The sequence below is a fragment of the Corythoichthys intestinalis genome, chromosome 19 (genome assembly GCF_030265065.1).
Source record: "Corythoichthys intestinalis isolate RoL2023-P3 chromosome 19, ASM3026506v1, whole genome shotgun sequence".
NCBI classification, from domain to species: domain Eukaryota; kingdom Metazoa; phylum Chordata; class Actinopteri; order Syngnathiformes; family Syngnathidae; genus Corythoichthys; species Corythoichthys intestinalis.
In genome coordinates this window covers 36,757,067-36,783,583 of record NC_080413.1, presented here as the reverse complement: position 1 = coordinate 36,783,583, position 26,517 = coordinate 36,757,067, and the positions used below count along the sequence as shown (strand labels likewise).

Sequence of the window (26,517 nt, the reverse complement as noted above, 5' to 3'; positions counted from 1 at the left end):
AGCAAACTTTTTTTAATCATTTATCTACAGCGCCTTGCAAAAGTATTCGGCCCCCTTGAATCTTGCAAGCTTTTGCCACATTTCAGGCTTCAAACATAGAGATATGAAATTTAATTTTTTTGTCAAGAATCAACAACAAGTGGGACACAATCGTGAAGTGGAACAACATTTATTGGATAATTTCAACTTTTTTAACAAATAAAAAACTGAAAAGTGGGGCGTGCAATATTATTCGGCCCCTTTACTTTCAGTGCAGCAAACTCACTCCAGAAGTTCAGTGAGGATCTCTGAATGATCCAATGTTGTCCTAAATGACCGATGATGATAAATAGAATCCACCTGTGTGTAATCAAGTCTCCGTATAAATGCACCTGCTCTGTGATAGTCTCAGGGTTCTGTTTCAAGTGCAGAGAGCATTATGAAAACCAAGGAACACACCAGGCAGGTCTGAGATACTGTTGTGGAGAAGTTTAAAGCTGGATTTGGATGCAAAAAGATTTCCCAAGCTTTAAACATCTCAAGGAGCACTGTGCAAGACATCATATTGAAATGGAAGGAGCATCAGACCACTGAAAATCTACCAAGACCCGGCCGTCCTTCCAAACTTTCTTCTCAAACAAGGAGAAAACTGATCAGAGATGCAGCCAAGAGGCCCATGATCACTCTGGATGAACTGCAGAGATCTACAGCTGAGGTGGGAGAGTCTGTCCAAAGGACACTGCACAAATCTGGCCTTTATGGAAGAGTGGCAAGAAGAAAGCCATTTCTCAAAGATATCCATAAAAAGTCTCGTTGAAAGTTTGCCACAAGCCACCTGGGAGACACCCCAAACATGTGGAAGAAGGTGCTGTGGTCAGATGAAACCAAAATTGAACTTTTTGGCCACAATGCAAAACAATATGTTTGGCGTAAAAGCAACACAGCTCATCACCCTGAACACACTATCCCCACTGTCAAACATGGTGGTGGGCCTGCTTTTCTTCAGCAGGGACAGGGAAGATGGTTAAAATTGACAGGAAGATGGATGCAGCCAAATACAGGAACATTCTGGAAGAAAACCTGTTGGTATCTGCACAAGACCTGAGACTGGGACGGAGATTTATCTTCCAACAGGACAATGATCCAAAACATAAAGCCAAATCTACAATGGAATGGTTCAAAAATAAACGTATCCAGGTGTTAGAATGGCCAAGTCAAAGTCCAGACCTGAATCCAATCGAGAATCTGTGGAAAGAGCTGAAGACTGCTGTTCACAAACACTCTCCATCCAACCTCACTGAGCTCGAGCTGTTTTGCAAGGAAGAATGGGCAAGAATGTCAGTCTCTCGATGTGCAAAACTGATAGAAACATACCCCAAGCGACTTGCAGCTGTAATTGGAGCAAAAGGTGGCGCTACAAAGTATTAACGCAAGGGGGCCGAATAATATTGCACGCCCCACTTTTCAGTTTTTTATTTTTTAAAAAAGTTTAAATTATCCAATAAATTTTGTTCCACTTCACGATTGTGTCCCACTTGTTGTTGATTCGTGACAAAAAAATTTAAATTTTATATCTTTATGTTTGAAGCCTGAAATGTGGCGAAAGGTTGGAAGGTTCAAGGGGGCCGAATACTTTTGCAAGGCACTGTATAATAAAATGTCAGGAATAGCGCTTTAAACCATGTATATGGCGGAAAACACAGATAAGACTGAAAAAGTAGTTTGTGCTCTTGCACTCCTCTTTAAAAGAAACTGTTGTATTTCAAGCCAAAACAACTATTGTGTTTGATAGAACAATGTCTATATGCTGCCATAGCAGAGTCATGGCGCATTAAGCCCCCGAACTATTTTTAATTTGTCCGTTTTACCCTGAAAACCTCCATTTACAAACGTCGCGCAACCGCTTTTGTTTCAACCCAGCCATAAAACGAAGGTAATTAATTAGATTTATTATTCAAAATGTCTGTCATTTTTAGGTTTGAATCATTCATTGATGTCTCATATTTCGTAAAAAAAAAAAAAAGACTTTTAAAAATTATTCACTCACATATTTTAAACAAATTATGTCACAATAAAAAAAATGGCGTCTGTAAAAAAGTCACGGATATCTACCTCATACCTGTCGCTTAATTTTATTTTTTTTGTTACTGTCACATTTGCTCCGATATGTTAGATGAAAAATAATCGATCGAAACAAAGAAAAATTGAGGAAAAAAAACATTTAAAAGGGTAAATATATGAAAATGAAAATCTCGACCACTCCTTGATGTCTGCGATTTCTGCATCATGACCCTTGTTATATTACCATGTTTCACCCATAAAATTCCCCCAAAAATCCAGCTGTGGCCATTCACAGCTGTGTCTTGACACTCAGTGATACATGCTACATGGAATTTTTGGATCGAAACAAGGCGATAATATCTCGTTAAAGTCATGGCGTCTGTAATTCTGCTCTCGCGTGCTCTCACCTCCAGATAGGGTTTTGCTCTTTACAAAACATATATATATATTTTTAAATGCCCTTCTGTTCAAAATTTTTCTTCCCCCAGAAAATGGAGATTTTATGCTTTCCAATGATGTATCACACATGCATATCGGACAATTTTGAAATTTGGCCAAATTGGGGGAAAAAAAGTGCCATGTTTTGTTTTTCAGCCATCAGTATTCCAAAACAAAATTGGGACATCCTTTCTTGATAGTCAATTCACCTCTGCTCATGCTCATCAACTTCCATCTGTCCTTCGCCTCTTCCTACACTGTGCTGCTCTACAGTCCCTGACAAAAGTCTTGTCGCTTATCCATTTTGCAGAAACAATTGCTAATAACCTGGCTTTTAATTATTCAATTGGTTTGAGAAATGGCTCATATGAAAGCTAAGACCCTCCCAATTGATGTTGAATGTACAAAAATATATTTGTTTGACTGAAAAAAGATTTATCATTTAATGAAGACATAAAGGTCAAATTTTGGCTAGATAAAAGTTTTGTCGCCTACAGAAAGTAGTGTGAAAATTGAACAAAAAATGTACTTGAAATAGAAAAATGTTACATAGCATAAGTGAATTAAAGTGATCCTCGATCTGTAAGACAAGTAATTCTTAAAAGATAAATGTCGGTATGAGTTGTAATAATTTGATATAAAAACTAGGGCTGTCAAACGATTAAAATTTTTAATCGAGTTAATTACAGCTTAAAAATTAATTAATTCAATTCAAACCATCTATAAAATATGCCATATTTTTCTGTAAATTATATATATATTCTGTAAAATAAATTGTTGGAATGGAAAGATAAGACACAAGATGGATATATACATTCAACATACAGTACATAAGGACTGTATTTGTTTATTATAACAATAAATCAAGATGGCACTAACATTATTAACACAATAATGAAGTAAATCAAGTTTATTTGAGACGCCATGTATTTTTTTCTCATACAGTGAATTATCTTTGTTGTGCTATGTTTTTATATTGACGATCAGCAAAGGATGTAACTAAAAAAAGGCAGTTTACAGTGTGGTCAATAACGCAGCCGTTGTTTTTCTACTATTTGATCGCTTATAGGAAGGTAGGTTCGCTGGAGGTCAAAATGTCTTTGGATGGCCAAAATAAAAAACACCTCGTTGCAATCAGCCATCTTTGTTGTTTACATTTGCTTGGAACGCTTTGAGGTCGGAACTGGTACCATCCGAGTGGGATAAATCCGACTTACCACTTCTCTGGAATGCAGCATAAAAGTGTTGGATGGTGCATCTTTACTCATGAGAGATAATGGCTCGTCATCCAGAATGAATTCTTCGGCAATGACTCTTGTTATTCCCTGGGCTTTGGGACTGTCAAGTGCCAGTTTGTCACGCATAGCAAGTTTCTGCCAGTGTTCGTTGCGTTGGACCTTTGTTTTTGTCTTCGGTTTTCTTAACATACTGCTTATACTGTTTGTGGTGGTATGTCGCTAAATGCTTGATTAGGTTGGTTGTATTAAAACTTCTTACAGCTTTACCACCACGCTTGACTTTATTGTAGCATATGTTGCACTCTGCCTCTTCGTCTTTTTCGTCCTTTAAGGTGAAATGATCCCACACAGCTGACATTTTTACCGATAAAGTCTCTCGGTAAATTGGGAGACGGTAATGTAGTGTGTTGAAGGAGTGCGGTAAAATGCGGACCGGATTATAGGGAAACCGAAGCAAAAACTGGAATGGATTATGTATATCAGTGCGCTGAAAAACCCGGACCGGATTTAAAAAAAAAAAAAAAACTGGATCAGAAGTCTGGATCGGAATTTTCCCGTGTTGGCCGATCAGATACCGATGCGCATTTTTTTGCCCATATCGGCGTCCGATCCGATCCAAATATCGGATCGGGACATCTCTAAGCTGAATTGCAGCCATTAAAAGAGATGATAGAAATTGCCAAAAGTGCTACATACAATTATAACAAAAGTCACTGTTGAATTTTAGTTATCATGATGTAGCTGAAGATATTGAGTCCACCAGGTTATATGAGACAATATTACCAATAAATTCATATTATTTTAAGAATTGTTTTATTTTTGTTTCATATTGCAAACTACGTATATAAAACGTAAGATTAGTCACCAATTTGTAAGGGCATATGTCACTATTTGTAAGATTGCCAACGGCCTTGGGTTGACAGGTATGAAACTGCCCATTGTTGTTGTTCGTTTTTACCTCTGTGTTGATGTTTCTTTGTTCGCCTATTGAAGTAGCAGATAAGCTGCCATCTTTTAGCTAACTGGCTATGAATTCAATGACAATAAATGCGATTTGAGTGAAAGGCTCTCAAGAGCTTAGTCAAATATTGTTATAATATGATATGTGGCATTCATCTGTATCAATACTGGTGCTATTGATTGCTATTTGTTTATATGACCAAAATGAATGGAATCAATCTGTATTAATTCATTGCCTACCTTTGGGCTATAACCTTCTAACTATTTTGCATATGTGCTCATCCTCATTTCCAGTTGTTTTACAAGCATTTTGTCCCAGTAATCTGTAAGAAGATGTAGTTCTATTTGACTCAAAACACCATTACTCTTGCAAATGGATATTAGAAAGTTACTTGCTTGCAGCAAGGAATGAGAGAGGTAAGCTAGGTAACCCACCTAAGCAACATAAACCACTTTTAGGTCACAACTAGAGATGTCCCAATTGATGGGCATCCCGATCGATCGGGTCCAGTCACGTCATTTTCAAAGTATCGGAATCGGCAAAAAAATATCGGACATGCCTTTTTTAAAAAAAAATTTTTTTTGGGGGGGGGGGGGGGGGGAATAAATCGTTTTCTTATTGTATTTAACGTTACAGACATAATATGTTACACTCATCCAGAGTCTTTATTATAGGCTTAAGGTAGGGATATCAAATTTATCCCGTTAACGGCAGTAATTAAATTTTTTTTTTTAATTTATCACGTATATTTTAACGCAATTAATGCATGCGCTGCACGGCCCACTCACGCATTGTCGCGTTGAATCTGTAATGGCACCGTTTTACCTATACATAGCGCTAAAAGGCAGCTTAAAATGAGTAGAGTGAATTTTGGCAGCCTTTGGAGCCTTTTTTTAATTGGCCTTACAATTGCCGTACAATCCCTCTCCCTACGATTAGAAACATCGTAGGAAGCAATGTGGGGAAGAAAGGTAGTAATTGATCTTTTTCTTAACACCCTATGTTATTTCCCAACACAGAGAAGATATATCAATTGGTACCACTACGCACAGTCATGGGTGCACTTCCCATCATGCATTTGGGCAGAACAGATGGCTACATCATTTACTGAAAGCTCAACAAATACACTAGATGACAATATTTAGTCACAATATACAAAGTCACATTTATCCTTTAAGAATTACAAGTCTTTCTATCCATGGATCCCTTTCACAGAAAGAATGTTAATAATGTAAATGCCATCTTGAGGATTTATTGTCATAATAAACAAATACAGTACTTATGTACGGTATGTTGAATGTATATATTCGTCCGAGTTTTATTCATTTTTTTCTTAATGCATTGCCAAAATGTATATGATCGGGAAAAATGATCGGGAATGATTGGAATTGAATCGGGAGCAAAAAAAAAGCAATCGGATCGGGAAATATCGGGATCGGCAGATACTCAAACTAAAACGATCGGGATCGGATCGGGAGCAAAAAAACATGATCGGAACAACCCTAGTCACAACCTACCTCTTTAGAAAAACTAACTAATTGCAGATAAGTGCTTAAAAATTGTTGCTCGCTTGCCAGTGCTCTAGTATTGTTAGGTCTGGGTTACACCTATGGTCACGCAGACTTCGCGATGGCATACGTAACGCTTACAGTTGTCGTTTTGTCGTACAGATCTGCAAGAACTGCAGCGGCTGTGCCGAACGCCACGTTCCGTGCATCTCGCTGGACTGTCCCGTTCTCTACAAGCTGAATCGAGTGAGCGGCCGGCTCTCCAAGGCGCCGTACCTACGAAAACTGCTCGACGACTTGTAATCGACGTCGCGGCTCCTCCGGTGCTAACGGCCGCCGTCGTCTCGGGTTTGAAATATTTCAAAGGTGCTTCGCCTGAACCCTGTTGGGTTGTCATCGTGTCTCATTAACTAATAGTATTTGTTATACAAGTATCGTCCGCTTCAGCCTCCCTCATAGGGCATGTGTATGTCTTTTCATGCTTATTTTTTACGGCTGCTGCGGCCAGACTGAAAAAAAATACAACCTCATAATTAAAAGGTACTCATCTGGTTAAGTTTTCTGTACGACATCATCAGACTTGGGATTTCTCGTTTCATGTAAATAAAGCATCAGTACACGATGACGTATTAGCATAAAGCCAATTGCATTTCCGGCCGTGAATGCCGTTTTTTTTTTCTTTTTCTATACATTCTATTGAGGGATGTCATTTTAACCTTGATTGTATTCATGACCGTTCGAGCTTTTACCGCTCATCCAGTGTGCAAATGGGTCTTTGTTTTTTGTTTTTTTAAACCTGGGACTGTTGCAATACTGTGTTTTGATAACTCGTGTGTATTATTTGTTCGTTGCTGGTTTGGTGTACGTTTTAAAACTATGCTGTTATCGCACCGTGTCGAGATTTCAATCTGTGCTTTGTAAAGATGTCAAAGAAAAAAATAAAAAGTTGGTTCATTTCTTTGCATTCAATGGATATTGCTGTGGGTTGAAATTGCTTTAATAAAAAGTCAAATGTATTGTAATGGTTTTCTAATCAGTGATATTTAAGACAAAACATTGCACACAATCGGTTCACAAAAAAGTGCAAATTAACCATTTTTACAGCAAGATGCTTATTTAAACTCATTGGCTGCCATTGACGGTGCTAGACGTCCAATCCATTTTTGACTGGAAAATGAATTGGACATCTACTGCCGTCAACGGCTTTGAAACGAGCTTTCACAGTCCAGTTTTAAAAATATTTGATTGTTACATTTATTCATAAAAATCATCTAAATTACAATAACGATTAAAATATCCTAAGCGAGACATGGAATCCACATATTTGGAGATCACATTTTGGGTAGGCCACACTTGTATACCAAAGGATGCAAAATAAGTCATTTGCTGCAGGTACTTGTGATTTGACAAACATCAATCTGCTGAATTTTTTTTGTGCAAGGCACTGATTTTTCCATCAGCCAAAGTTGCCTTCAATGGTTCACTGCCTGGCCCCAAAAAGCCCCAAATTTGATCAATTTTAGCAAAATCTTTGTTTTCCTTCCATTATATTGTAATCAAATATTGAGAAGGGAGGAAACAAATTATGAAAAGTATCTCTACAAAAGCATTAGAAATGCTTAGATTGGCAGGATTAGTCGTTGGGTTGCTTGTTCTTTTGAATGTTTATATTGATAAGCTAGCACGAAGATTGTATTTCTCTAGCTAGTCGATGTTATCAATGGTAACATTAAGTTCAGAAGTCAACAAATCAAACATCGCATTGTCAGATTTGAATCAATTGTCATGTATAGTAAAAAATGATTTATAGGTCAGCTGACACCAGCTATACAAGGGGTTAGCAACACACAGCTCCTGTGAACTATGCGGCTGTTTTATATTAAATAAATTTGAATTATTTGATTTTCCTTCAGTAGGCAGATCAAATCAGGCTCACTGTATTGTGGATCTGTTTATTAACTGAACTCTCACCATCCATCCATCCATCTTCAACTTTCGGGCAACAGATTTTGATTTATAATGTCCTGGTATTTCAAAGCGTTCATGATGCCATGCACCCTAACAAGGTTCCCAGGGCCTTTGGAAGCGAAACAGCCCCACAGCATCACTGACCCACCCCCATACTTCACAGTGGGTATGAGGTGCTTTTCAGCATGCGCATCTTGGTCTCATCTGACCAAAGCATACGGTCCCAGTTGAAGCCCAAATACCGCTTGCCGAACTCCAGACGTTTATGATTGTGAGTGAGGAAAGGTTTTCTCCGTGCATGCCTCCCAAACAGCTTGTTGGCGTGTAGACAGCACCTCATACCCACTGTGAAGTATTGGGGTGGGTCAGTTTTGCTTCCAAAAGCCCTGGGAACCTTGTTAGGGTGCATGGCATCATGAATGCTTTGAAATACCAGGACATTTTAAATCAAAATCTGTTGCCCTCTGCCCGAAAGCCGAAGATGGGTCGTATTGAAGGTTGGATTTTTTTTTCCATTAAGGTCCCATATTATTTAGGGGGAAAAAATTATTAGAAGCTAAAAAACACATAATTATTATAAATCCAATAATTATGGAGGGCACTGTATATATACATATTAATATACAGTCTGGCTGATAGAGTAATTACAAACTTTACCATTTGCATCCAGCTCCGAGTGTGGGCCTTTCTGTGGAAACTGATTTCAAATCGCTCCATGAGTGATACAAGTTGCCCGCCCCTAGGGTGACCATATTTTGATTTCCAAAAAAGAGGACATTTTGCCCGGCCTCGAGATACTTGAATTTTACTCGAAGTTCACTCAAAGATGCCTGTATCACTTTAATAAATTTAAAGTGTGCCTCCTCCGTCTGGACAGAAAAATTCAGTTTTATTTAAAAATAAAAAAGCCAAATAGTATATATTATATACTATATTGAAATAAGTTTTTTTGCTCTACAGGCTTAATTTTTACTAAAACATAAACAAAACAAAACAAAAATTAAATAGTGACCAAAAAAAATATCATGCAGACCCGTGGAAATATAGTACAGGCAATACAGCCCCACGGTAGGCTTGTGCTACATAAATATTTTTATAAATTATTATCACTACAATTGTCATTGAAAAATTGTTATTCCCACTCAATTTTTATTCTCATTCAATGTTCTAGATTGCACGCAAACAATAACTAAAATAAACTGACAAACTATTCAACTGGCATGTTTCCAAACGCAGCAGTTCAAAACTACGTTTCCCATAATGCGTAGTGCGGCTTAGTTAGCTCACTGATAGCTACCCTATTAGCGAGTACCGGGAGACGAGGCAAAATCAAACTTTGCTATATAAATTCACAATCATCTGTAGCACAACGATGCGACATCAAACGGGATTTTACAGATCACGCTAGTACAAAACTCCAACAGAAGTCAACCGTTGTCATTATATACGTATTTATCGTGAAAAACTTAACAACTGTGCAGGTGCTCCCACTTAGAATATAATACTAACATTCAACCAAATACACGAATGCAGAACAATTAATACAAGACTCATACAACATACTGCATCTCTTTGTACCCATATATTGTATAGTATATAACAGAAGACACATGAGCGACATTAACAGAAGATAAACTTACAGAAAGGTGTACGGAGCACTATAAACGTCTCTTACAACTACTCCTTAGTGTAGTCTGTAACTGCCTGTTTTCTTGCCAAACCGTCAACCCAGTAGATGGCGGTAATGCCCCATAATACAAGGGGTAAACTGTACTCCTTCTCCCTCCCCTACTAGTAGGAGCCACGACGACGCAGGCAAGCGCTGCGATTCTCTTCAAACTGGTGCCGTGGAAGATCATAAAAACCGGACATTTTCATGAATTTATAAAACCCGGCCGGATGAAGAGGACACGACGTGAAAAGTGGACATGTCCGGGCAAAAGAGGACGTTTGGTCACCCTACCCACCCCTGCACTATAACTGCTAGCCTTGAGGCAGCCGTTTTAGCTAATGCAAGCTATCCTCACATCAAAATAGTATCTCTTCACATGTTCACCCCTCATGTTAAATGGTGCTTTTAAATGGGACACCATTACGTGTGTCAAAGTGGAATCTTGCTCAATAAACTAAAAGAGAAAGTAAATTTTGCTCGTGTAATGTAAAGTGTAATGCAAGTGTAATAGTACAGACAGTATTTACCAGAAATGACCATTTTTTAAAGTGTTTTGCAGACATTTTTAAATTCCGGTATTATTTCAACCCAGTCAAATACAAGTTTCGCAGATTGTCCAACCTACTTGAGATGTCAGTAACACCCATTGTTTTATGCGCATACATTAGGGTGACCAAACGTCCTCTTTTGCCCGGACAAGTCCTACTTTCACGTAGTATCCTCGTCGTCCGGGCGGGTTTTATAATTTCATAAAAATGTCTGGTTTTTATGATTTTTCACGGGACCAATTTAAAGAGAATCCCTCCAGCCCCTGGGTGGCAACAGTTGACATGGATCCTACTAGAAGGGAGGGAAAGAGTAGTTCTTGTTTTTGTTGGCAGTTTACCCCTATCATGAGGCATTACCGCCATCTACTGGGTTGACGTTTTGGCCACAACGCCTGCCCCATTGTTAAGTTTTTTACGATAAATACGTATATAATGGGAACTGTAGACTTCTGTCGTTGCTTTGACTGTAAAATCCCATTTGGTGTCGCATCGTTACGCTGCCGATGATTGTAAACTTTTATAGCAAAGTTTGATTTTTACCTCAGCTAACTATTAGTAAGCTAAACCACGCTAGGCAACATGGGAAACGTAGTTTTGAACTGCAACGTTTGGAAACATGCTGGTTGAATAGTTTGTCAGTTTTTTTCGGTTATTGTTTGTGTGCAATCTAGAACATTAAATGAGAATATCAATTGAATGGGAATAACAATTTGTCAAGGACAATAGTCTCTATAGTAATTTATAAAAATGTTTAGTTGACACATAGCCTACTGTGTGTATGTGTATTGACTGGACTACATTTCAATGGGTCTGCATTATATATATATATATATATATATATATATATATATATTTTCCCCCCCAAAATGTATTTTTCCATCCAGAGTGAGGGGGCACACTTTAAATTAGGGCTGTCAAAATTATCGCGTTAACGCGCGGTAATTTTTTTTAATTAATCACGTTAAAATATTTGACGCAATTAACGCACATGTCCCGCTCAGAAGGTATTCTGCCTTTTGGTAAGTTTTACAGCAAGGCTTTTTATGCTGTCCAACAGCGAAGTCTTGTGGTCGCTTTGCGACATGGTTTATTGTTTTCTTACCAGTTCATTATGGCTGCACGACGTCTCGGGCTGATAATGCTGTGCTTATATGATCCTTGGACAAGATTTGTCCGTAAGTATGGTTGATGTAAAGAATGTACATATTATGTTAGTAAGCCAAATGTTATATTTTTTGTATGAGACGCTTTTTGTTTATGTTTAGTGAACCTGTATAGCGTGCTAAGCTAACGTTGTTGCTAATGCAATGCTTGTGTACTTTTATTTTGTAGTTTTACGACGGTCTAAAGAGGACAATGGTTTGAGGCCATTTTATCAATAAATCAGATGAAAAAGGAAGAAGAATTATTAAGGCGTCGTTCACTAGCTGTCTAGCTTTGGAAAAAGTAGACGCTTCGGAGTGAGGACAGCATAGACAGATTTAAATGACAGTAGAGTGAAATGCCCACTACAGTCCTTATGTACCGTATGTTGAATGTATATATCCATCTTGTGTCTTATCTTTCCATTCCAACAATTTATTTTACAGAATATATATATAATTTACAGAAAAATATGGCATATTTTATAGACGGTTTGAATTGCGATTAACTGCGATTAATTACGATTAATTAATTTTTAAGCTGTAATTAACTCGATTAAAAATTTTAATCGTTTGACAGCCCTACTTTAAATATATTAAAGTGATATAGGCATCTTGAGTGAACTTCGTGTAAAATTCAAGTATCTTAAGGCCGGGCTGAGTGTCCTCTTTTTTGGAAATCAAAATATGGTCACCCTAGCATACATACAGAACAGTTTACATGCGAGTCTTCATTTCAATATCCGTTTTTCAAGCAAAATCCGTCTATAAAACAAAAGCAGAATTCAGTGTCAGTATGCCACGAGGCATAATTGATGTGCAGAGAACTAAGATGTGAAATGAGCTTCGACTGTTCCTCACCTGGAGAAAAAGACAGTGACAGATTGAACATTTACAGTTAACTTTAGTGTGTACCAATTTTTTTTTTAGCTACTTTGTACACGTGTGTGTAACTGATGGCAAAGCAATGTTTGTACTAATAATTTCATTTTTGTGTGTGTTTAACTAAACTTTTCCCCCTCCAAGAAATTCTTGATTTGCATACATAAGTATTTTGAGCAATCGTCTTTCACGTGAATTGTCATTTATGCTAGCTGCGGTCTTCCTTTGAAAGCAAGATTTAAAGCCAGGCAGTGAATTACCTTCTTGTGCAAATCAGCATTTAAAGCAGGGGTACCCAAACCGGTCAAGGGCAGCTGAGTGTCCTGGTTTTTGTTCCTACTGATCGAGCACAGGCCACTGAGGGATCTGCTAAAACAAGCAGCGTCTGACTGCAATCAACTGATAACATTTATAAGACACCAGATTGGTGAAAAGGTGTCATCCTGTTTTGTTGGAAATAAATTCTGCACCCACTGCAGCCCGATGTGGAATAGTTTGGGGACCCCTGATTTCAAGGGACAGACAACACCTTGAACATGTGCATTCCAATGGAAAAAAAAAAAAAATTCATAAATAGTCAAATTTCGCTTTTCCTGACATGTAATAATTAAGAAAACGTAAATAACAGTAAACATCTTAAGTAGTGGCAAACATTTTTAAATGTATTGTTTAAAGCAGGGGTGTCCAAACTTTTTGCAAAGGGGGCCAGATTTGGTGTGGTAAAAATGTGGGGGGCCGACCTTGGCTGACAACCTTTACATAGAACAATGTATTTACGCAAATTTTAGCAAGCCATTCTGTGTGTCACATACCTCATTATCTTTTTTAATTACAGTATTGGCCCTAATATAAGACGGTGTTTTTTGCATTGAAATAAGACTGAAAAAGTGGGGGTCGTCTTATATTCGCGGGCTAGACGTTATACCCATTCACGATGCTAGATGGCGCCAGCTATCATTGAAGCGCTGTTCTGTCATGATAGATCTAAGCAACTCTCAAGTTTAACCAGTTTGCATTATTTTTTTTCCAATGTTTTTCCTTTCAGTTTCAAGCAGTGGCACCTCCAGAAATGTTTCATAGGGGTGGCCAGATGGGGCCAGTTAAAATCTTGGGGTGGCACACCAAAACTAAAAGCCATAATTTCAGGTTTTCATTATATTATTGCAGTAAAAAGGTCAGGGGAAAACTATCAGAAAGACTTAAGGACTACTGATATACTTTGGTGTATTGTGTAATATTTGATGTTACTAATGATTTAATGTGCATAGTCCATAACTGTCCAGTCAACATTTTAAGTTACACAACAATTCTGTTTTATTGTGTTATGTATATATTAGGCATAAGGTGTACATTTAACTAGGGCTGTCAAACGATTAAAAATTTTAATCGAGTTAATCAAAGCTTAAAAATTAATTAAACGTAAATAATCACAATTCAAACCATCTCTAAAATATGCCATATTTTTCTGTAAATTATTGTTGGAATGGAAAGATAAGACGGATATATACATTCAACATACTGTACATAAGTACTGTATTTGTTTATTATAACAATAAATCCACAAGATGGCATTAACATTATTAACATTCTTTCTGTGAAACGGATCCACGAATAGAAAGACTTGTAATTCTTAAAGGATAAATGTGAGTTTGTATATTGTGACTAAATATTGCCATCTAGTGTGTTTGTTGAGCTTTCAGTAAATGATACTGTAGCGACTTAACTGTTCTGCCCAAAGCATGATGGGAAGTGGTGCAACCATGAGTGTGTGTGGTGGCTGCAAATGCTACATCTTCTCTGCGTTGGGTACACTACAGGGTGTTAAGAAAAAGATCAACTCCTGTCATTCTTCCCCACGTCGCTTCCCACAATATTTATAGTTGCTGTGGGAGAGATGACAAAGCTTTTGCCAATTAAAAGCACGGCCCCAATGAATGCTTGTATCTACTCCACTCACTTGACACTGCCACTTATCTCTGTAAATGAGTAAAACGGCGCCATTGTAGGCTGTTGGTGGCAATGCGTGAATGAGTCGTACTGCGAATGCATTAATTGTGATATTTTCACGTGATTAATTTTTTTTTTTTAATTACCGCCCGTTAACGCAATAAATTTTACAGCCCTACATTTAACAAAACAAAATAAATGCATTCATTTGGGATGAAATCCATAACTGATGCTACAACAATCTAACGATATACTGGCGAGCGGGGTGGCCAACCAATTTATAGGGGTGGCCGTGGCCACCCCTGGCCACCAAAGTTACAGTTAAGACTTCACTTTGATGGTTAATGCAGTTATTGCAATTTTGTTGTTTTATCACAATAGATTGGTTTATTTACATTTCAAAAACCAGAAGCCATTCATTTACGAATGTGATTGCACTTTAGAGTACATATTTAAATGTTCAGATATTAAGATTTGAATGGGGCAAAATAACATGCTTTTTCTCTCAAATTTGTTATAATCATTTGTTTCAGATGTACTGTAATTATTTTCTGTATAAAAATTAATTTGGTGTTCAAAAAGTTTTTATTCAAACTTGAGTCTTGAAAAAGCGGGGGTCGTCTTATAATCAGGGCTGTCTTATATTCGGGCCAAGACGGTAATAATTTCTCGCAACTAGCCTTGTGGCTTTCTCTCTCGGGCTCTTGCGAAATACTGCTGCTGTGAAATTAAACTAGCTTCAAGTTGCTTCAATTTCTCGCTGCCTGTAATGTCGTCGTACAAGTCAGCGTGTCTTGTTTGGTAATATCGCCTCACATTGAACTCTTTAAAAACAGAGACTGTCTCTTTGCAAATGAGGCAGACACGGTTGTTGCGTATTTTAGTTAACGAATAGTCCAATTTTCACCTACCCTTGAAGCGTCGGCCGTCGCAGTCAACTTTTTTTGTTGATTGTCGCCATTTTAGAAAATTGGGAGTAAAGGGTCACACGGGGTAATGTTGCTTAGAGTGCTGCTGCCTTTTAGTGGGTAAATGAGGAGCAGCATTTAGTGTGTAAGCTACTTCATATGCTGGTGGCAGTACTGCTGACCAATTTATTAAGTCTGTGTGCGGTCCAGATGTTATTGATTTTATGACAGAGGCTGGGGGCCGGATGAAATTTGACCACGGGCTGCATTTGGCCCCCGGGCCGGACTTTGGACATGTATGGTTTAAGCCGATCAAATGCGAGTATCCCTGATTGCCCGCACTTTTCGGTGACATCAGTATTACCCATTGTTCAATGCACCAATGCTCTAGTCTTTTTGAGCTTAACGGATGTCACAAAATGGCTTTTGGGTTCACATAGTTTTGTCCATTATCGGAGGGCAATAAAATTTGCGATTTATATATTTAATCTCCGAGTAACCACGTATGTAGACTTCACATTTTGGGTCATGCAGGCCACACAAGAATACGAAAAGTTAGTGTTAGGGGTGGGAAACTCCGGGTTGCTCGATGCGATACAAGGCTCACGATACTTATCTATTGAATTTGCGATACAGCAATTGTCAAGACACGGGTCAGGAAATCATTCTACAATGTTCTACAATACGACTAATAAACCGAATAGAAAACAAGCTCTTTTAATGTTTCTGCCGTGAATTGAAATGAGTTTATTACTAGTAGATGTCCAATCCGTTTGAACTGGAAGGGTGGCAGAAAATGAACAAATTCGTTCATTCACTGCCACTAGGGTTTGGCATCGTTTGAATTTGAACAGTTCCGATTCTCAATTCCGATTCTTAATAGACAGGGTCAAAAATTTACATGGTTTATATCAATTTCTTAACTTCTCATATTATTCTTTAAAATTATATGAACTTTGAATTAACTTTGCTATGAATTTCTCACAGGGCTATTTTTAACTTGTACATAAATATCAGTCTTTGAATTTGAATATGATGAAGTTTGTTTCCACAAGAGTGCACTTCCACAAAGATGTTTTTCAAAAGCTCACGGAGAAAACATTTACACATATTATTTTGCCTATGTTTTAGAGTGTCTTATGCTGCAGGCATTTATTGTATTGCATCGTTTGTTTTAGGTGGTATTTCTAGAAGTTAGTTAAGGGCTGGCATCTTGCAGATGTGACGCGGGGAGTGTTCTGTCCCTTGATCTTGACTACTTTTTAAGTTTGATTTTTTTTCTAAACTAATATATTGTTCATCGTTCACAAGATGTCACTATTGTAACTCCGGACTCTACAGTTTTTTTGTTTTGTTTTGTTTTGCTATGTGCGCTTGGCTTCCCCTAGTGGTGACTTAATAAAAGGAGCAGGCAAAAAGAACTGACTACTCTAGTTGGAAAAGAATCCTTGAGGTGTACAGACACAACACACCTCACCCTAAACCCAAACCCTACCCCAAACGCTAACCTGAGACATAAAACAACCAGAGGATATAACATATAAGAAAGACAGGGTATACGATGGTAAGGATAGCTTGTTGAAACAGGAGAATGTAATTATCAGTGGCGTAAGGCAATGCACACAAGAAAAAGGTGTTGATAAAAAAAGCTACCTCTGGAACAGGTCGGCTCTTTTTCCCCGTCTTTTTCAGCCCTCGCCACTGAAGCCGTCTCTTGAATTAAACATTTGTATGCTCTTCCACATCTTTACCAGTGAATTTGGCAACAGGGACTTCACTTTCGGACAGAATTGTAGGGTTTAGCTCAGTAAACATCTCGTTCGTACACCATTTACATCCATCTAGCATGAGTGACAAACAAGAGTTTGACCCCCCTAGCAACAGTTGCCAATGTCATGAATATTAATGAGCAAAGGTGACATGTTACGTGCCGTACGCTATTGGATGTCTAAAGCCACAAATAGCAGCCAGTGAGCTAACGTAGGCACTATTCTAAGTCGGTTCCTTTATTTATTTTTTTTTAACTAACACCTTTTTCAAACGGTATATTGATTCTTGGTGGGAGCATATCGATAACCTTTTGGGCGACAAAGTATTGTGAAATACTTTGAGCAACTTTCTTCTACGTGATGGTTTATTCGAAGTGCTGTCTGTCCCTTTAAATCATTAGACAGTAGTTACAGGCTCTGGACAAATCAAGGTTCTTCGGATGTTGAGAAAATGAAAAATGACGTTTTAGTCTCTCTTAACTCTGTCAGGGAAAAGCAGCAGTTTGCGTTTAGGTGAATCTCCCACTAGGGAGATGGTGTCTGACGATGAGGAACCCTTTGCAGGTTCCGTCAGCTGGGCGCCGGAGGTCAATAAGCCGCTATCGCTACCGATATCCGGCGGAGAACCGTCTTTACCGGGTGAACTTATAAGGCTTGCGGCGTCGTCCATTTCAATGACTTCAAAGTCTGCGTCGTTCCACTGATCCGCCTCGTTCTCCTCCTCTTCTTCCTCGTCCAGCTCTCCGGAATCCAGCAGCGCCTGTCGGTATTCGCTGTCGTCAGCATTAAGCCGCCCGATCCCGTGTCGTTTCCTAATCGGACCGGCGGATACAGAAGCTAACTTGTACATGACTGGGAAAATGATTGCGGTGAAGGTAGCAGTGATCAGCGCCAGGTACATGAGCAGGGGGTGTCCGTGAATTTTCCCGAGTAGGAACCCGACGAGACCGGGCAACACCATCTCGCCCAGAGCGGCGCCCACCACAAACACGGCCGCTGAACGGCCCGTCACGGTGGTGTATTGCTCCAACCAGGAAATTCCGCTAGGGAAGGTGGAGGACATGGAAGCGCCGTATAGAGCGGTACACACCCACAGCATGATTTTATCCTTGCTGAAGAGGCAGAGAAAGAGTGAGGACAACGTGGTGCCAACCAGGCTGAGTAGTATCATGGTACCCGGGTACATGCAGGAAGCGAAGAAGATAGCCAAGCCCCGACAAGCGGCAAACGTCGCCCAGAATAAGGAATTGAGCCCTGCCGCTTGCGCCTGATTCATTTGAGCATAATCCTTGGCGAAGGTGAAAATAAAGGAGCCGTAGGCCACTTCGGCGCCGACGTAGGCGAAGAAGAAGAAGAAGAGCAGGACGACCAGCGCCGTGTGGTGTCTGGCCACCGGGTGCTTCGCCGATGACGCGCGGGCTTTGTCGTGTGACGTGCCGCCGCGAACGCAAAGAACGAAGAACGGGAAGGAAGTGAGGAGGACAAACAATCCGATTACAATGTAAGCCCACATGGATTTGAGGTTGTCGCCGCTGCCGTGGATGAACTGGATGAGGGTGTGGTCGTCGGTGGCGATAGGCAACGCCACGGGGGAGTTCGTAGAGTTTTTTGGCATGATGTCCACGCCGTGGCCGCCGGCCGTGTTGTGCCCGAACAGAAGTTTGGCTATGATTGGTGACACAAAGGCACCCGCTGCAAAGCTGAAGTGGAGAGCCTGCATGTGAGGTCCAGCCTGAGCTCCCCACGTATTCAGTATGAGGACATTCCCACCTGCCACATAAAACAAAGTCTTTTATTCACTCACTCGTACAACTTTTTTAACAATTATATCTAACATTTTTTTTTACTTTGGTAACACTACAGGTGGGTAGAGGAGCCAAAAATTAGAGTAGTGTTATGTCAAAATAATATTACTCAATTAAAAGTAGTCATCCAAAAATATTACTCAAGTACAAGTAAAAAATATATTCCGTGACAAAATACTCAAGGACAGTTACTCCCCGGGTTACGACGTACTCGACTGACGTGATTTCGACTTTACGAAGCCGGAACGTCGCCCGCCATTTTGTCTCCAATCGTTTTTTTTTTTTTTTTTTTTTTTTTATTTTAGTGCCATAAACAGTACCTTATTGTACCTCACAGTATCTAATATTTTTTATTAATATGACGTGATCTGTCTTCACTAAACGTGAAGTTGTTCAGCTTGACAAACAAGGCAATTGTGCTTTTAGGAGCTTTTAACTTCCTCCACTTTTGACAATTTTTTTTTTTTTTTCTTTTAAACCGTCCCTGTTCGGCTCTTTGACACGGAGAATGGAATTCTAAGTGTTTGGTTGGTCTGAACAGTTTTAATGTTTCACATTGAGAGTATGACATACTCCCACTGTGATCATTCAACATACCTCATTTATTATGACAAAGCAGCGAACAGGAAGAGGTTATGGGGGAACAGAAAAAAAGAAACACAAGAAAAGAAAGAAGAGAAAAGCAACAACAGGAAATACATTGAACGCCCATACTAACTATTAATATGTTGGTGCTATCGTCAGCTAGATGTATTTCCGGTTGACACCATGTAGGGGGGAGGGGCTGTTGACCAGGGAAAGAAGGGGAGGAGGGGTGGGGGACACTATAAGCTAAGTGATTGGGAGGGGTAGATTGTACACAAATCAGCACTGCGATCTAGAACCCAGTAATCGTGTGAATCCTTTGAGTGTAATCCAGTTGGCAACTGACCCTAAGCCGCCCCACCGCCAATCCCAGCACCTGGACCCACCACCCGAGCGCGCCGAATCACAACAAGCCACACGCGGGCCCAACCAAACACGCGACAGCCAAGCAGACGAGGGGAAACGCCGTGCCAATTTGTAAAGCTGTAACACACATAACACATGTTCAAAACGACACGCATTTTAAAAATTAAACACTTGACACAAATTGGTGTTCAAACATCCAACTAGTCTGATAAATATGTAAATTTAGTGGTTTAAATTAGCCCAATTTGCCGAACAAAGATCCGCTTGCTTAAATGCTACGAATGCTAACGTATTTACAATTCTCATAATAAATCGTGAATAAATCGTAATAAATCACACGTAAATCCGCAAACTGTAGCTGTTAACTTAATTACAAATGCATACACAAACATATTAGCTGAAACAACTTAGCTTATGTAGGCGAGCGTCTGCACCTCAGTCATAAGGCAACACTCCAGCCAGACCAAACGTTGCCATGAGAGGGCAGTGTATCCTCCGCCATGAAACAAAATACAATACTTTTGGACTTTTTGGATAGTTATTTTGGGTTAGTTGAAGGGTTAATTCTGACTTCCGCGGAAATTCGGTTTATGTCGTAGAAACGGAACTCGTTCCTCATAACCCGGGGATTACCTGAAATGAGTTACAATTGTAACAGTTACAGTAACAAAAGTGCTTAGACTTGCAGATTTTTTGCAGGGTTTCTACATCAGCAAATCTCATTAAATACCTTTTAATGCCACTTTAAACGATTTTAATGCCCATGCCCAGCTGCAGATAGTTTCACACACACACATTGTAAGTAGAGTTGTCCAATAATGACTTTTTAACCGATATTGTCCAACTCCAAAAATCCGAAACAGATATCAAACAGATATTATATATATACATGGCTAATTGTATTGTGATGCCCCACTGGATACTTTAATAATGATAAATGTAACAACTTCAAGGTTTTCCAATAAACATTTCATGAAAAATAATGGAACAACTGAAATGATGGGAAAAGTGCCTATATTGTACCACTATTTATTGTTTATTGTTGTCACCAAAATAGTGCAAAACATCAGTTTTTTTTTAGATCAAGTACAAGTGCAAAGTGCCAAAAATAAGGCACTTCCATATCACATATGGCTCAAACAGTGGTTCAGGCTCAAAATAACACTTAAGTCAAACAGTTTCAGTACAGTGAATGTGGTATGTAATGAGTTCATAATTTATTATTTTCAATCATTTATTGTTCATTTAATTTTTGCACCATGAATGCAAATGGTCTGCTCACATAACAAATCCCAAGTATCTTAGTTTAGAGACATCTAATGGTCAATAAGCATAACTGCTGTGCTTGTCAATCGGAAACCATCAGTCAGAACGAACCAAATTCACGTGTGGAGTTCCTCAAGGGTCAATTCTTGGACCACTCTTATTTAACATCTATATGCTTCCTTTAGCTCAGATAATGGAACAGTATGACATCTCCTATCACGCCTTTGCAGATGACACACAACTGTACATTTCTGTGTCCCCACATGATTATAGTCCCTTAGTCTCCCTGAGCAAATGCATTCATCAAATCAATGAATGGATGTGCCAGAATTTTCTCCAGTTAAATGTGGAGAAGACAGAGGTGATCATTTTTGGGCCAAAAAAGGAAAGGTCAAAAATAAGCAGGCAACTTAGCTCAATGTCACTTACAGCTACAAATCAAGTCAGAAACCTTGGCGTAATTATTGACTCAGACCTAAAATGTGATAGCCATCTAAAGTCCGTCACTAAATCCGCTTATTACCACCTAAAAAATATAACCAGAATTAAGGGGCTTCTGACTAAACAAGACATGGAAAAACTTATGCATGCATTCATTTTCAGCAGATTGGACTATTGCAACGGTATATTTACGGGTCTTGATAAAAAATCAGTCAGGAAGCTGCAGCTAGTACAGAATGCTGCAGCCAGAGTCCTCACAAATACAAGGAAGCTGGACCACATTACACCGGTTTTGAAATCGCTACACTGGCTTCCAGTGAGTCAAAGGTTAGACTATAAAATACTACTGCTTGTGTACAAAACACTTAATGGCCTTGGACCAAAATACATGCTTGATTTGTTAGATTCCTATGAGACATCTAGACCCCTAAGGTCGTCTGGAACTGGTCTTCTGCATGTTCCAAGAACAAGAACCAAGCAGGGTGAGGCAGCATTTAGTTATTATGCTCCTCACCTCTGGAACAAGTTACCTGAACGTCTGAAGTATGTTCAAACTGTTAGCTCTTTGAAATCAGGGCTAAAAACGCTTTTGTTTAGCACTGCATATCCATACCTGTCTATATATTTCAATCTACTTGCTTTCTATTCCTCTTGTGCTTATCTCCATTGCTGATTTCAATTATTATTATTAGTTGTAGTTTTTGTTTTATTTTTATTTATTTATTTATATTCTTTTTGTTATTAAATGCGATTTTTATGTATAATTTTATTTCCGATTTTGATTGTCTTGGTTTTTACGTTGAATTGATTTAAATGTGATTTTTATGATCTTCATGTGATGTAAAGCACTTTGAATTGCCTTGTGTTGAATTGTGCTATATAAATAAATTTGCCTTGCCTTGCCTTACGCTGTGACCAGCCCTTGTACAAAGGCAGAAGCTTTCTACGTTCACTTTGAAGGCAACATGCATATCGGCCCAAAACCGATAATGAAAAACAGATGTCAATATTATCCACCATCATTTTAAAATGATTGTATCACCATTGGAATTGGGATTTGTACAGGATGGACAAAGGTTGTCATACCTGTATCCAGAATCCCCATGGAGATACCAATGCTGGACATAAAGCCGGTGAGGAGCAGAGCATGTTTGCAGAAAGGGATAGCACACATTCCACAGGCCGTGATCAGCATAGAAAACCCTAGAGGGTGAGATCGTCCGAAAGAAAACAATTGGTTTCAGAAAACCCCATTCTGGAGTAGACTGATAAAGGCACATGATAGAACACTTACCGAGCAGCAGATTTGGGTTCATGCAGTCAAAAAGGACACCTCCTAAGAGTGAGCCGCCAATATAGCCCGCAGATCGGCCAATGAAGATGTAGGAGATATTGCTTATGTCCGTATTTACGTTCAAAGCCAGGTCCTCGAACGTAGGTCCAACCACTGAGATGCCCATCCCCTAAACAAAGTAGGAGTGCACGATATCCATTTTTTGAAACTGATACCGATAACTTCCTGCTCCTCAAGGCCGATACCGATACGATAACCGATAATATTGGCCCGAATAGAAGACTGTGTTTTTTGCATTAAAATAAGACTGAAAAAGAGGGGGTCGTCTTATATTCGCGGTCTAGACGTTATACCCATTCACGACGCTAGAAGGCGCCAGATTGAAGCAATTTTCTGTCATGACAGATCTCAGCTCCTCCCAAATTTAATCAGTTTGCATAATTTTATTGCAATGTTTGTCCTTATTTAGCTTTGTTTCAAGACTACAATTACAGTTAAACTTCCCTTGATGGTTAATGCAGTTATTGCAATTTTGTTGTTTTATCACAATACATTGGTTTATTTACATTTTAAAAACCAGAAGCCATTTATTTACGAATGTGATTGCACTTTAGTTTACATATTTAAATGTTCAGATATTAAGATTTGAATGAGGCAAAATAACATGCTTTTTCTCTCAAATATATTGTTATAATCAGGGGTGCACATAATTTTTTTTGCCCAGGTTCTCAGAGGAGGACCTGGAGATGTGACTTGGTCCTCATTGAGCTTGAGAGCCGACCCGCCTGATGCGATAAATTTATCAGCCATCGGTACGCAAAAGCGTATGGAAACCGTTGAGGGCCAGCGCGTTTGTCTACGCATGCGGACCACTTATGTGCACCCCTGGTTATAATCATTTGTTTCTGATGTTATTTTCTGTATAAAAATTAATTTGGTGTTCAAAAAGTCTTTTTTTCAAACTTGAGTCTTGAAAAAGAGGGGGTCGTCTTATAATCAGGGCCGTCTTATATTCGGGCCAATACGGTACACTGTATTCTTATGTGTAATGTGTAAATTGGTTTAAAAAAATTTTTGGGGGGTGGGGGTGCAAAAATATCGCATATCGCAATAATTTATGAGAGAGTTTATCGCCAACTAAAATTTGTTATCGCGACAGGCCTAATTGTACTTTGACATATTTATGTAAAATAAATGCTAACTTTATTCACAAGAATTTTCAATGGAAAAAGCTCTTTGTTTACATATGGCGGCGGCTAATTTCCTTACGGACTAGCCTCATAGTTCTCAATATTTACGTAAAATAACTGCTAACTGCTCCTTTTTCTTGCTTTTAACCAAGAATCGAGACTGTTTTACGTCCATATCTGTAAAGATAAGGATTTAAGCATTTCTTTGTTTACATATGGCGGCCGCTAATTTCCTTACTGACTAGCCTCATAGTTCGCAATATGTACTATTTCTTTCTATTTATTTGCTATTACAACCAACTCTGCTTTCCCCTGCCAAATATTGCAGTGCTGAGCTTTGGAGCTATTTGAGGGTGATGGAGCCTTCAATATGCGTACTTTGTTACTTCCCAAGCCTACTAGTTACCTAGCTACAACAATATATTCACATCATTTTTTAAAATTAGTAACAGGTGTCTTACCAGGCCGAGAAAGGATGCGCAGAGAGTGAGGCTGACCATCCAGCGGCCGCAAGCTGTGTATCCGCCCCCTCGCCCACCGTCGACCACTTTCACCCGCTCGCCGCTTCCCGGTTTCGTCCTCCTCTTGGCCGCCTTCAGCGCACTCTTGAGACCGCCTCGCTCCGCATCCTTCCTTTTGTCAAACAAGGTGTCTTCTTCCTGCTCCTCGTGGTCGTCGTCGTCGTCGTCCATGCTAGCAAAGCGAACGTGCTTCTTCTTCACCGCGGCGGCTTGCGCGGCGGGCGAAGACAGAGCTGACATCAGTGCTACGGTGTCGCCACTTGCCGGGGAAAGGGGGGTTATGGCACAAACAATTTGAAGGCCATTTAATTCGACAAAACCGAGTTTCGTTCGTCGCCTTTGCCATTCACTCCACAGGTAACCCTCCCTCCTCTGCCCAATCAAAGGCTCAAAGCTCGTCCCTCATCATGTCAACAGTGGGGCGGTTCAGAGGTGACGACGGAACACTGCGCCCCCTGGCGTTAGCCAGCTGTGACGAATCTTATGCAAAGATCGCCTATTGCAGAGATCATGAATTAAAAATTCTCTGGGTCCGAAATTAAAAAATTACAACAATCTCGGGTCCGGAAATTCTTTTAATGCTTCTTTTTTTCCAAAAAATACAAAACGTGGCCATGCTGATAATTACAACATTCAAAAATGTAAATAAAATATAAAATATAAGTTTATAGTAAGTAATAAATAATAATTAATTAGTAATAAATAATAAAGCGATCATATTGAGCCCTTAATTCAGCTTTTTTTGGAGAACGGATGGCAGAGTTCATAGGGAAACTCGTCTCATAGTGCCTTTTCAAATTGCTGCTTTTTACAAGCGCTACCGTTGTTCGGCCATTCCTTACTACGCGGCGAAACGTCTACACAACGCTCAGCGCGCTTGCGCAAGCATCCGCACGCATGCGCACATCGGTCAGAAGCGGCGAGTACTCACTATTTTTGTTTATATTTAGTTTTTTAGAACCTTTTCATCGCCTCAAAAATACTTTATGCATTAATTGCCCTCTCATACTTTTAACCATTGTGGTTTTTTGTGTTAGCTTTGAAGCAGTTGACCACATTAGTCACGTAGCATATTTAAACCGTCCTTATTTGGTATAACTGCATTTAAGTATTTTCTTAGGGCAATTTTAGCACGTTCTGCCTGTATGCATCCAAACAAAACAAGTTTAGCGCGCACGGTGTTACGTTGGGTGTCAAATTCGACTAATGTTGGACCGTTGTTTCGCCGATGTAGCAGATTTTGGCAGAGCACAGTCTCTGAACAGATGAGGCATGATAGCGGTCTTGTGCTGCCGCCAGGTAAAATGAACAAAAATGTGTTGGTCTACTCCTCCTTAAACACTCTGTTTTCTGCATCATTCTCGTGTAGTTTTGAGCACGCCATTTGCCGTACCTTTTCGCCTCTTCCTCCAACTTTATTCGGCTCAGTTTTTGGCTGTCACTTCGCGGAGTCTGGAAAGCGAGTGTGAGACATGCTGTTCTAAAAATAACTTTCAAATGCTTCACTCCCATTGGCTGGCTCACACGCGTCACCGCTAAGGTTTTTGTTTGTTGCCCAACTCCGCTCTGCAAACCCGCAAAAAAAATGATTTTTGTCGTTGCAACGTGTATTAGTCTGGACAGCTTGAGATCCGGTCCAGACGGCTGGGGGGTCCGGAACCGGACCGAAGTCCGCGGTTCCATGACCTCTGTCCTATTGTATCGTGAGCTTGGGAGACGTGGCCAGGTGTTGGGAACCTTTTTGGTTGAGAGAGCCATGAACACCACATATTTCTAAATTAGGGCTGTCAAACGATTATAATTTTTAATCGAGTTAATCACAGCTTAAAAATGAATTAATCGTAATTAATCGCAATTCAAACCATCTCTAAAATATGCCATATTTTTCTGTAAATCATTGTTGGAATGGAAAGATAAGACACAAGACGGATATATACATTCAACATACTGTACATAAGTACTGTATTTGTTTATTATAACAATAAATCAACAAGATGGCATTAACATTATTAATATTCTGTTAAAGCG

General features: G+C 39.4%; 2 protein-coding genes across 3 annotated transcripts in view; one reads left to right on the top strand and one right to left on the bottom strand.

Annotated features, from left to right (window-relative positions):
- rev3l (REV3 like, DNA directed polymerase zeta catalytic subunit) overlaps positions 1-7,385 on the top strand; it is a 107,118-nt gene extending 99,733 nt beyond the window's left edge. The window contains exon 32 of one of the 2 annotated variants that reach the window (XM_057822074.1): positions 6,348-7,385. In XM_057822074.1, the coding sequence (XP_057678057.1) occupies positions 6,348-6,488 (141 nt within the window). In that variant the 3' untranslated portion in view covers positions 6,489-7,385. The remainder of the gene's footprint in view (positions 1-6,347) is intronic. The other variant, XM_057822075.1, reaches the window with a different exon arrangement.
- Positions 6,960-24,921, bottom strand: mfsd4b (major facilitator superfamily domain containing 4B). Its single transcript, XM_057822076.1, has 4 exons — positions 24,430-24,921; positions 22,779-22,947; positions 22,571-22,687; positions 6,960-18,791 (listed from the first exon to the last, which is right to left on the bottom strand). Exons 1-4 carry the CDS (start codon positions 24,727-24,729, stop codon positions 17,488-17,490), a joined length of 1,890 nt encoding a protein of 629 aa, XP_057678059.1. The 5' UTR covers positions 24,730-24,921; the 3' UTR covers positions 6,960-17,487.
- Between the last annotated feature and the right edge of the window lie 1,596 nt (positions 24,922-26,517).

Bases quoted from the DNA above. Each gene is read 5' to 3' on its own strand.
- mfsd4b (XM_057822076.1), bottom strand. From the start codon at position 24,729: ATGTCAGCTCTGTCTTCGCCCGCCGCGCAAGCCGCCGCGGTGAAGAAG. The intron at 22,948-24,429 runs GTAAGACACCTG...TACTTTGTTTAG, and splicing joins GCGCATCCTTTCTCGGCCTG to GGGATGGGCATCTCAGTGGT. The intron at 22,688-22,778 runs GTAAGTGTTCTA...CTCACCCTCTAG, and splicing joins GAACCCAAATCTGCTGCTCG to GGTTTTCTATGCTGATCACG.